General features: G+C 42.2%; 1 protein-coding gene across 3 annotated transcripts in view; it reads right to left on the bottom strand.

The window, feature by feature from the left end:
* Positions 1-12,089, bottom strand: part of SDK1 (sidekick cell adhesion molecule 1) — a 672,364-nt gene that overhangs the window by 151,582 nt on the left and 508,693 nt on the right. For all 3 annotated transcript variants that reach the window (XM_065560139.1, XM_042853129.2, XM_065560140.1), the window contains 2 exons: positions 4,417-4,564; positions 3,411-3,551 (listed from right to left, as the gene is read on the bottom strand). In XM_065560139.1, the coding sequence (XP_065416211.1) occupies positions 3,411-3,551; positions 4,417-4,564 (289 nt within the window). The remainder of the gene's footprint in view (positions 1-3,410; positions 3,552-4,416; positions 4,565-12,089) is intronic.

Below are 12,089 nucleotides of genomic sequence, written 5' to 3'. Positions count from 1 at the left end.
TTTTGCACTCTGAGAATCCACTGTTTTCTATAATTACCATTTCCTCTCAAACCACCCTTGGAAATTTGAACACTTCAAGTGAGACTGTTTGCTTTTTTCCCTTTAGGAAACAAGCTGTGTAGTAGATACTTACAATATGCTAATCAACATATCAGAAATAAGTAGAGCAAATGGCATTATGACTTGCAAATGAAGCATTGCTATTCTGTGAAAAGGCAACTATGGGAAGGTTTGGAATTTTATCCATCGTACTGTGTTTATGCTGTTTTAAGTCAGCCCCTGCTTAACAATAACTAAAGGCTTACCTACATGACAAAGTTTCATTGGTTCATTTACGGTGTGATTTTAAACCAATATAAATTTAATCAGTGCAATCCCTGTGTTTAGACAAGGCCTAATTCTTAGAGATTTTGTTGTTCCTAGAGAGATCTCAGTGCAGCTCTTGATCACCCAATAGCAGTGATACAGACAACCCCAAAGAGTTGGAAGAGCAGTGTGGCTTCCTGACTTGGGCATGTTTTGTATTGAGACTACATCAGCATAGCTCCATGAAATATTAACACAAAATCAGAAGGCAAATATAGCAAAGCAATGTCAGAATCTCTCCCTGGGATTATTAGGTGGCTCTCTCTGCCTCCATTCAATACAAGACCGCCCCTTCCTCTACTTATGGGATGATAGGAAGGTTGTATGAATCTTGGCAATGTCAATTCTTTGCTCAGCACTCTGTTTTCTCTCACAGGTAGCAGTCAAAATGTGGAGTGCTCCTGTGGTCTAATCTATTGTGCTCTTAGTGTGACACCCCTATAAAAACAACACTCTGCTGGTGAGAAAGAGAGCAGAGGAAAAAGGCCAGTTCAGAAATGTCATGTCCTAGTGATTTTTCTCACCATATATATACTTTGCTGTATATTGGATAGGCCTTGTGCAGTGCACCTTCACTTTTAAGATCAGGCATTCTGTCAGTTTAAGTCCAATACATCCTCTACGGTGGGATTATCATTCTATGCTGCAAAGACAGCGCAATGGACCTGATGTTATAGTGGGTCTTTCACATCCTTAATTTCAAAATTTAATACAGAGCAACTGTAGTCTAACTCAGCTGAAACTAGTACAGAAAAACCCTTCAACAGCAGATACCTTCCTGTAACCCTCACATTTTGAATCCCAAGAACAACCCTGGAATATTAGAGGGGAAAGTTTTATTACAATTTTAAATTCCTGTTGAATGGTTTGTTTCCCTACTCAGGAGCCTAGACACAATAATTTAAACGTCTAAAGAATGTTTTCAACAAACTCGTACAGACTGATGACAATGGACTGGATAACTTTCTACTAATATGAAAAGGGATGTTAAAGAGAGGACAGGGATCAATTATGCTAATTTTGCATGAGCTGCAGAAGGAAATGTTTAACCTAAAAATTAGTCAACATGTTATATGAAACAGTCAGACAGTAGAACAGGCTGCAAAGGGTAGGGAGGCTGCAAAATTGCTATCTCCAGAGGTATTTAAGGGCAGACTAACTACCAATCTATTAGGGCTGGTTTAGGAATATCAAAACCAATCCTGTGACAAAGCAAGGGAATGGACTAGCTGACCCACTAGAGTGCCTTTTGATCCCACTCATTCAACAGTATATCAGCACCAGAGAAAATGGCAACAGATTCTCTGATCCACCCAGGTTGCTTACCAACCAGAAATTCCCAGTGAAGACATCTTCCTCCGTAGGGGGAAATCTTCTAAAATAACCTCCCTCATCAACCCTTGAGTAAATGGGGAGGAAGGGACATAATAGGGGCAGAAGCGTGGCAGAGCTGAGTTCCACCAAACGTGACACTATGCTGCCATTAGGAACCTCAGCAGTGTAAGCAAAGAGCAGGATACCTCCTGTTCCACCACAACCAGAGCCCTGAATCAGTGAGCTGCAACCAGCTCCCCATTATATCTGTGCCCAGTAGCGAATAAGGTCCTGCGGCTTTCCCCAGCAATCCATCTGAACTCAAAGCTTCAGCTTTAGTCTTTGGCATATTGCAATTTTGATTCACAGGCTTTCACCAAGAAATGTAGTAAACTGGCCAAGATTGATGGCGTGCAAACAGTGTTGCCTACAGTTACTGTTTGTTATTTATAGACGGACCCATAGATGTGCATGACACCATAGTTGCTGCAGACAAATCCCTGCCCAGAGGAGCAGATAGTCTATAAAATAGATATAACACACACAAAAATGACAATAAAAAGGGGTGGTGGAGAAAGCATACCATAGTGAGAGCTCGCCAAATACGGTATGTGCTGTGTACACATCTTTTCACTTTAAAAAATATTTTTTTTACAAATTGACATTTGAAAAACTGCCAGGTAAGAAGGCTGGGGTGCAGGAATATAGTCAAGAGTTATATAAACCACATTGTTGTATCTTCTGATTGGACATACAGACCTCATTGCTTGGGTGACAGGGAAATGGTTAACATTCGCCAGCTGTGTCTGCACTAGGCTTGGCAGGAAATTTCCACCCTCAGTAATACCACCAAAGCAGCTCCATCAATGGTAGCAAAGTGATAACACTAGTGTAAAAAGGGCACTAGAATTTTTATCACCATATCCTTTAGCAGATCTAGAGGACTGGTAAAAATGCCACCAGCCATCTGTAGTCTGTCTAAACTGGGGCTCCAACCTTGCTTGGCACTATACCAGTGGTTGTACAATGTTAGATTTCCCAGAAAAGAATCGAGTGTAGACAAGGCCTTCCTGAGCAGAGGGAATGCCACAGCTGCCTGCTCTCACTGCAGGGACAATTAGGGAGCCAACTGGGAACCATGCAATCGCCGAGTCCAGCTGGACTGGTTACTGACTCCCAAAGAGACTAGAAAATGAATGTGGTCTGGGAAATCTCTCAATCTGATCATACCCTGTTTTAGGAGCCACACCCTCTCCATACATAAGTGGAAAGATTGGATGAAATAAGTGTTTTTCAGTTACCCATTTGAAGTCCCTTTACATTAACAGTATAGCTGGGCTGCAGAAAGACTATTTACTTAATTTATTTTCAACTCCAAACCCTAATCTTGCCATGGCTCACCTGATCCATCACATCCTCTCTACTTTATTGGCAATATCCTTGTTCCTCCAGAACCCAGAATGCCACTGTTCCACTTGTGTGATATGTCTGACTTAAATTATGAGCTCCTTGCAGTAGGGAGTCTTATTTGTCTGCAAAGCACTATGCACGCATGGCACTGTGCAAATAATATCTAATGATAAATTAGAACAGAATTAGACATTGTCTTTTAAACACTCTTTCTTTTTTATTTGTATCACACCGCTAGGATGTCCACCTCTAAGACACTAAGACATTTAGCGCCAGACTTTATATTAAGATCCCTCTAGGCCAGAGCATACGTCACTTACCTTAGGATGTACCCATGGAGAACCCCATTATGTTCACTTTCAGGAGGAGGCTGCCACTGAACCATGATAGACTGATTGGTACGTCCACTCGCTACTATGTTTTTAGGAGGAGCGCTGGGAGGTTCTTCAGGTAACATCAATCTAAGCACAAAAGAATGTGATGGGATGTGGGCATTGGGAGAAAAAGCTCTAGCATTTTATTTTATGTCTCCACTAAATGTGAACCAGCTTTATTTACTTAAGTCCAAAGACTAGAAAGAAGCATAATGCTGATCAAACTACTGATGACTTTTCATGAAATAGTTACAACAAATCAACATAATAGAAAATCAGTTAAGCAAGCAACAAGGAGGACAGCTGAGGTTACCTTATTCTGTCTGAATCCCCCATGCTGCTTCAACTATATGAAAACATTACAAGCCTGAATGAGTTAGAGCTCAGATCAGAATCTGTGACTCCTTTTGACTCTTTCAATATTTTTCATATCAAACACCTGCATGTTGAAAAAGCCATTTAAACCTCAGCTGTTCTACAATTCATGCTCATAGCAAGCTTTGGTTTATAAAGGTAGGGGGATACATCTGAAACTAATCTTGATGAAGCCATCTTTCTATGTCACAACTGAAGTAATTATAGAAGTGACACGCAGTGCCTGGGTGAGTGCTCTGCCCAGGCCAGAGTTAACCACTGAGTCTTAAACAACAGGAAAACATTTTTTGGCCCTACATGCATTCACTTCATCTTCTTCTATGATCCTGTTTGATTGTTACTCTGCAAAGATGGATGCACCTCTGTCCCCAATGCATGCAGAATGTGCTGCTGCTGGTGCTAACTGCCAGTATGGCTAAATACTGCTCAAAGTTCTTAGGCACTTCATATAACCAGGGCTGTCCGCTGACTGCCCACATCCCCACACTGTGGTACAAAAGGTAACTTCATTTTAACAATTCTGAACAGATTAGGGGTTACTTCACATGCTTTACATAGGGATCTACTTTTACTTTACCTGCTGGTCTCAGTGCTATACTGGCCCTTGCCCACCTGGTTAACAGCACACACCCTAAATTGGTAGGTACGGGCTGGAGTTAATCCACTCACAGTGATGCTGGTCATTTTAGGGTTAACATTTGATAGATGCACTTTCCAGGGAGAGTCTGGTGGAGGAACACACACATGTTAATAATATTGAGGTGCTTGTTAAAAGCCCTTAAGAAGTGAGTGAATGTCTATGACTACAATATGCTTCCTTTAACTTCTTTCCTCAGAGGAACAAAAGAAACCTTCCTGTCTACCCCCATGGTTAGGTAGATTGCACATGTGTCTACTGGAAAGGGATGCTACCCTTGTCACTGTTTAATAACTAAAAACTGTATTCATTAACAGTTTAATAAAAGAGGAAATGAGCATAATAAAGACAGATGGGCTGTGTATTTCGCACCCCATCTGTTTAGCAGTCCATTACACACCGCACCTATGAGTGTCTCTGGCTGAAGGGCTGTAATGAAATTCGCAGCTAGTCTGCAACATTTTTCTACCCAGCTTTCTAGCAGGTGTGGAAGAGTGACTCTGTCAGCCAGATTAGCTCTTTGCTGCAAGACCTTCTACATGTCTGGATGTTTCCTACAGATGTATTGTCTTATATTCAGTCTAATAATTTCTTAGGATGGCTCCTTGGAATAAACTGCTCCAGCGGTAGTGTAAAACCTCCACTGTCAGTTCACACACTGAGCTTCTCTGCTGTCTGAATTACAGTCCCAAGTTTCAGAGAGGTGAAAAATGAAATATGTTGGAAATTAAATATTCTGTCTTCTTTTCACCTTAGCATGTCATATATTTCTTGTACACAGTAGGTTGCAGGGCTGTTACTAGCAGGTCACACTTCTGTACCAGATATGAAGTGGCCATAGAGCTTCCTTCTTATAGTGAACAGATGTGGCTGAGGTTAACTTAAATAAGGTATGGTATACACTGTGCCACCTAGTGATAGATTAGTATAATACAGATTAGCATTCCATTATATCTCTTCTACATTCCTACCATTTACAAAATTTACACTCTCATGCTGTCTTTGAAGTTCAGAACAGATCGATCTGTTAAGTGTCACTGAATCATACTGGTTTTCTAATTACATAACCCGAATGCATAGCAACTTTGTCATCTGGCTGTCCATTTGCTGCATCAATTGGCTGTGTTCAGTTTGGAATCTTTGAATCGTCATCTTTTTGTTCTCTGTCTGCCATCTGTAGAATTTTCTCTGATTGTTCAGTTCTGAACAAACTGTAGATGTTGACGGTTTCTGTTGAACTCTCCTCTGTTGGCCTCCATCACATATGTTCTGAACACCGAATTCTTTTTCTTTATGACAGCTGAAGTTTTTCTTTCCAATTTGACATGAACTCGGTCACCAGATCCTAGACGTGGCAGTTCTGAGTGGTGTCTGTTGTAACAGTGTTCATACTCTTTTTTTCCTTTTTATCCAATTTGGCAACTCTCTTCATGTCTGGCCACTTTGGAAAAGACTATCTCAAGTTGGAACAGCAGTACTGAGTGATCTTCCCAGCAGAAGTTGTGTAGAACTAGACCCACCAGATGCTCGTGCTGTTATCTGTAACTCGGAGCAAGAAATGGCTCTTCCAGCATACGATTTTCTTGACTGTTTTTACTGCTCTCTCAGCCTCTCCATTCTCTTGTGAGTAATGTGGGCTGTTAGTAATATGATCAATCATATTTAGTTTGGAATGACTTAAATTATGCTGCACTGAATTGTAGTCCATTGTGTGTCACTAGTTGTTCTGGAATACCAAAGTGAGCAAAAGTGCACTTGAGCTTAATAACACTGCATCATGCTTTGTCTTTCAAGTTAATTATTTCCATGCATTTGGAAAATAGACCAGTACGATCAGGTAATGATGTCTTCTGAATTAGCATAAATCTGGAGCTAGTCTCTTCCAAAGTCTGTCTGGTAGAAGTGTTTGTACATTACATCGTTCAGCATTGTCTCTAGTTTATTTGTACTGGATCTCCTTTCAAAAGTCCAATATCTTCAAATTCTCTGTCGAGTTCTTCCACCGTTTTCACTAGGCCCATCATGGCTATCATGCCTAAGAAGATTGTTGGTCTTTGATAGGATTACCATATGTCTGGGTTTTCCTGGACGTAGCCTCTTTTTTTTTGAGCCTCCTTTCTCTGTTCAGGTGACTTTTCAAATATCAGGAAATGTCTGGGGTTTTTGCAGAGCAGACAAACGGCTGCTCAGAAAGAGCCCTGATTGGTCCGCTTCCTAATTGGTCCCTCCCCTCTACCTGCAGCTAATTGGTCCATTCCCCCGAAAGCCAAGGCTGAATCCCACCCACCCAGGTCCCAACTCCCAGCCCTGGGGAGGAGGTCCCACAGGGAAGTGCTGACTGACAGCTGTCACTGCTTGCACCAGCTGCCCTCACACCATGATAGGAAGCAACACCTGTGAGGACCCCCACCACAGGTTCTCCCTCTAGCACCCCCAACTGTACCCCCTATGCCATCCCTCCCCTCCGGCAATGTCCTCCTTTTGGGAATCTGAATTATGGTAACTCTAGTCTTTGATCACATGCACTCTGAATGCAAAGCTATTGTTTCTGTGGTGAACTGACCCATGCAGTTCAAAATACCTCCAGGACAAGTCAGAACTGTCAGGTAACTTCAGCTCCGGGAGTGGGGTGGGGTTGAAGGTTATTATAAGTCCCTTCAAAGATAACTCTGACATCTACTCCTGAGTCAATTTTAAAGTCTTTCTATTAATATTAAGTTTCACTCTCTAGACAGGCTTTGTCATTACTAAGGCTACGATTTTTTCAGAGGTCGCGGAAGTCACAAAATCTGACTTCCGGCAACCTCCGTGACTTCAGACTACAACAGCTGTGAGGTACAGGCCCCCCCCCCCACAGAGCTCCTGGCTACCACAGGTGGTGGGGGGACCCCAGAGCTCCGAGCCCACCACGGCTGGTAGGGGACCCTAGAGCTTTGAGCAGGCCCCTGCAGCTGCCTAGCCACTGCCGGGCCATGTGGGGACCCCACAGCTGAACTCCCCATTTTGTCATGGATATTTTTAGTAAAAGTCATGGACAGGTCACTGGCGTCCATGAATTTTTCTTTATTGCCTGTGACCTGTCCATGACTTTTACTAAAAATATCCATGACAAAATCTAAGCATTAGTCATCACACATGATAGATCCACAGAAATAATGGCTCTTCATTGTCTGTAATATGAAGCTCCTTGATTGTTTTAGTGTGGCAAACAGCTGCAAAATATCCATATTTTGCACATTCATTACACCTTGCATCTTTGGCTGGACATGCCTCATCTCATGGGATATGATTTTCCACATTTTGTACATTTTGGGTGTAAGGCTTTGGTGTTTGACTGGAATTTGTCCCTAGTAGCCTGGGAGTTTTTTTCCCTTGCCTCAGGGTTCTTATGGTAATGACTTGTAGCAATCATGCTGCATCTGTTAATAGCATCCAAGATAGTTTATTATTTTCAAGTTTGATAACTTGCTTTTGGTTTTGCTGTCTCACCAGCTCAGATTGCTTTGCTATTTGAATAGCTGTGTACAGTTAAGTCTATTTTAAATAGCACCTGCTGTGATAAATTTTTATCTTTTAACCCACTAACAAGCCTGTCTCTGATATTTTCATGTTTTGCAGTTCCAAAATCAGTTTTCAGCCAATGCATGCAGAGCGCCTAAAAAAATATTCAACGTTTTCCCCTGGTCCTTGAAATCTCTGATGAAAACATGCTCCTTCATAAACCACTTGTTTCTGAGACAAAGTTTGCATCAAACATAGCCAGAACGCTTCATAATCATCTTTGTGACGGTCTTCAGTAAAGGCAAAGGATTTAAAGATATGCTCTTCCTGCTTCCCAATAGCATAAATTCTTCATTTTCCTTATAGAGTTTTGTAGCAACTGATAATCATGCAAAATACTGCTTCCCGTCTGTCCATTGTGAAGGTGTGTCAAAGCTGAAACTCTGAGGCATTGAAGAGTGGCATGTTGATGAGATCCTTTGTTGCTTTTTTCCAGTCTGCAACCTCTGTTACTTTTGTTCCTTCTGTTTTCCTCTGGCACTAGTTTACTTCTGACACCACATCATGTATTTCTTGTACATAGTAGGTTGCAGGGCTGCTACTAGCAGGTCATGCTTCTGTACTAGATATGAAATGGCCACAGAGCTTTCTTCTCAGAGGGACATACCAGCTGTTCACTAAAAGTTCCTTTAATGCTCTGCCAGGTATGGCTGAGGGTAGCTTAAATAATGTATATTACAGTGCCAACTAGTGGCTGAACATATATATAGTTTAGCATTCTATTACATAGCATGGTGTCATATATTCTCCCCCAAGTCATGACTGGGGCAGTCAAGAAGAGGTGACATTTGGGTCTTGTCAGTGGATTTAAAGACTTGTTCAGTTTTTAATAATACCAGCTGTTTTCACATTCCACGCTTAAAATTACAAACATTTCTGAAAACAACTGAGGACCTAGCCAGAGATTTTGGCAACATATCTGTGCATATGGTTCAGAACTGCACTGCAGTCCCTAACAGATCACCTAGATGAAGCCATACACTGCCTGCAAATGAAGATGAGATGTCCCAAATGTGTTAAATGTCACCAACATACAAATCACTAATTCAGTGCTTTGCTGGCTGGTTCTTTAACAAGTTAAAACCCTCTCAGGCTTGATGCCAGTTGGGCTATAAAGGCTGCATCTTTTAATTATTCAAAATATATTTATTATAGTAATAGCTTTCTGAGAGCAAAGTCATCTTAATGTGACCCCTGACACAGCAAGTCATAGGAATCCTGGATAGATACCTGCAGAACAGTAGATTTCTCACACCAGTTGGGGTTTGTTTGGCAAAGGCTTGCTAACAGTGATCTTGACTACAAGAGCTCAATAGCAATCTACATTGAGAATATATTTACTATGAAAACCATAGGCTAAGTTTTCTCTTTGCACTCTTTACTTTGCCTTTCATAGAACTTATCCTATGACCGTGGCCAAACAACTATTCACCTCACTACACCCAAGTGCACAATGAAAATTAATGGGAAGCAGGAGTTAAGGTATGGCTGACTTTAGTAAGTTCCCTGAAGCCACTTAATCAAGAAAATGGAAAAGCACACACAAACAAGAATGCTGAATGCCCTTAAATGAGCTAATCCGCACTGGTCCATTTCCTGCAACAATTCAGTTTCATTTGTTTACTGCTAGTGTAAACACCACTTGAGTGTGCTTAACCCAAACAGTTCGATCTAGTGAACAGTTTGATTCAACAATGGAGCCTATTAATCTCCTCAGCACCTTGGGACTCTGCTCTGTTTATATACTGCATCTGTAGAATACTTTATTTATTCTTTTTCCTCTCCTGGTGGAAGATAAAAGATCTGGCAGGAAGAGAGATTAAACTGAAAACTAATATAAACGAACCCTATTCATCTCCTGGGCACTCTGATTTGTACAGGAAAAGTGGTTTGGGGAGAATTTGCTTGCTCATGGAGCAGCGGATACAGCAGGTTTGCAGAGTATCTTTAAAATTTAAATAGCAAGTCTTCTCTTGACAATCAATAAACTAAACCCGTTGAAAGGCTGCCCTTCCAGCTTAAATGCACAACCAAAACAGAATTACAAAGAAACTTGTTTCACCATGTAGAAGAACAATTTTGACATAGGAAACCTTCAATAAAAATTTCAACATCCACTTTCCCTTCCTTCAGGGATTACTGTCAGTCTCCTGACCCAGAAAGCCTGGAGAAGTTCCACGATGACAAAAGACTTACCAGGTCAATCTATTAAATAAACCTCCATTATATTGAGCAGACAGTGCTAATCTTTCATTTAACTTAAGCTGCCCGGAACATACTCTGGGTTCCGCTCACTCGGTCTTCCAATTTAATTGTTGTTGGCTGAAAAAGTTTCTCGTTTAGTTATCAATCTGCTCAAACATGCTGGCTATTTTGAATTAGTGCTGTCTTACCTTTTTTCAAATTAAGCTGCATGAAAATAAGAAAGTGACTCTATACTTGACAGGTCAAGAAATCAAATGGTAAAGAACTTCTGTTTTGATTGTCAAAGAATTTCTGTTTTGGAGGCTCTTATTTGACACCAGTGACATTCCTTCCTAAGACAAGTGACTCACCAAGAGGAATTTCTTCTACACATTTGAAGTCTGCCTGCTGTTCTTAGGGGATATCAACTGAGTTGAAAGACTTCCTAACTCAAGATGGATGTCCTAGTCCTTCCTGTTTGTCGATACAGAACCATTGTTTTCTTAGCAGAAAGCTGATTTCCATAGCTCTGGAATATATTTCAGATGCCGCCCCTTTCCAAGATGCTATCGTATAGCCTGCACTACTGGAAAGTGCTGAAGTTTCTCTTGTCTCCCCAAATACATCTGTGTTCATAACAATTTGAGAATGTGAAATATTCAAGTTCAAGGCTTCCAACAGTCTGCAGGAATCCAATAGGGTCCAATTATTCAAATGTAATTTTAAGGATTTCATTTGGTCCGAGATCAATATCTTCTAAGGCAGGGGTGGGCAAACTTTTTGGCCCAAGGGCCACATCTGGGAATAGAAACTTGTATGGTGGGCCATGAATGCTCAAAAAATTGGGGTTGGGGTGCAGGAGGGGATGAGGGCTTTAGTTGGTGGTGTGTGCTCTGGGGTGGGGCCAGAAATGAGTTCAGGGTGCAGGAGGGGGCTTTGGGCTGGGGGGGAGTGGGGTGCGGGGAGGGGGTTGAGGGTTCCGGGGTGGGGCTGAGGATGGGGAGTTTGGGGTCTAGGAGGGTGCTCCAGGCTGGGATCAAGGCTGGGGCAGGCAGCTGGGACGCGAGGAGAGGCTCGGGCGGCACTTATTTCAAGCAGCTCCTGGAAGCAGCGGCATGTCCCTTCTCCGGCTCCTACGCGGAGGCGTGGCCAGGCTGCTCTGCATGCTGACCCGTCTGCAGGCACCGCCCCTGCAGCTCCCATTGGAATCAGATGGGGGCCAAGCTGCTGCTTCCAAGAGCCGTGTGGAGCAGACCCCGACCCTGCACCCCAGCTGAAGTGCCGGAGGAGGGCCATGCCATGGCTTCCAGGAATTGCGTGGAGCGGCCCCAGACTCCGCTCCCCAGCGGGAGCTCGAGGGCCAGCTTAAAACTGCTGGCAGGCCGGATCCAGCCCATGGGCTGTAGTTTGCCCACCCCTGCTCGAAGGCCTTACGGACTACCATCCTCTAAGCCTTATGTAGAAATGAGTCTTGGTCGTAACAAATAGCCTTCAAGACATATATATTTAAGCCCTGATCCTGCAAAGGCTTATGCAACTACTTATCTTTAATCATTCGAGTAATTCTACTGAGATAGTAGAACTATACACAGACTTAATGTTAAGCATGTGCATATTTTTTTTTTTTAGGAGCAGGGATTTAATATGGTCCTTACCTCATTAACAAGTGGCTCTGGGTTATCCTATTATATCTCAAGGCCCAAATCTTCAAGAATTCAGTAAAAGAGAAATAGGCTTTCACCTAAGTTGTGTCCAACAAAGCTCCATAGACACTTGCTCAGATAGCTACCAAGTAGAAGTAACTTTTGATTAACTCCAGAAACATTGACACCCTGGCAATAAAGTGAATGGATCTCTTCAAAGATATA

This window comes from Chrysemys picta, chromosome 10, assembly GCF_011386835.1.
Source record: "Chrysemys picta bellii isolate R12L10 chromosome 10, ASM1138683v2, whole genome shotgun sequence".
Lineage (NCBI taxonomy): Eukaryota > Metazoa > Chordata > Testudines > Emydidae > Chrysemys > Chrysemys picta.
This window is presented reverse-complemented; position numbering and strand designations above follow the sequence as displayed.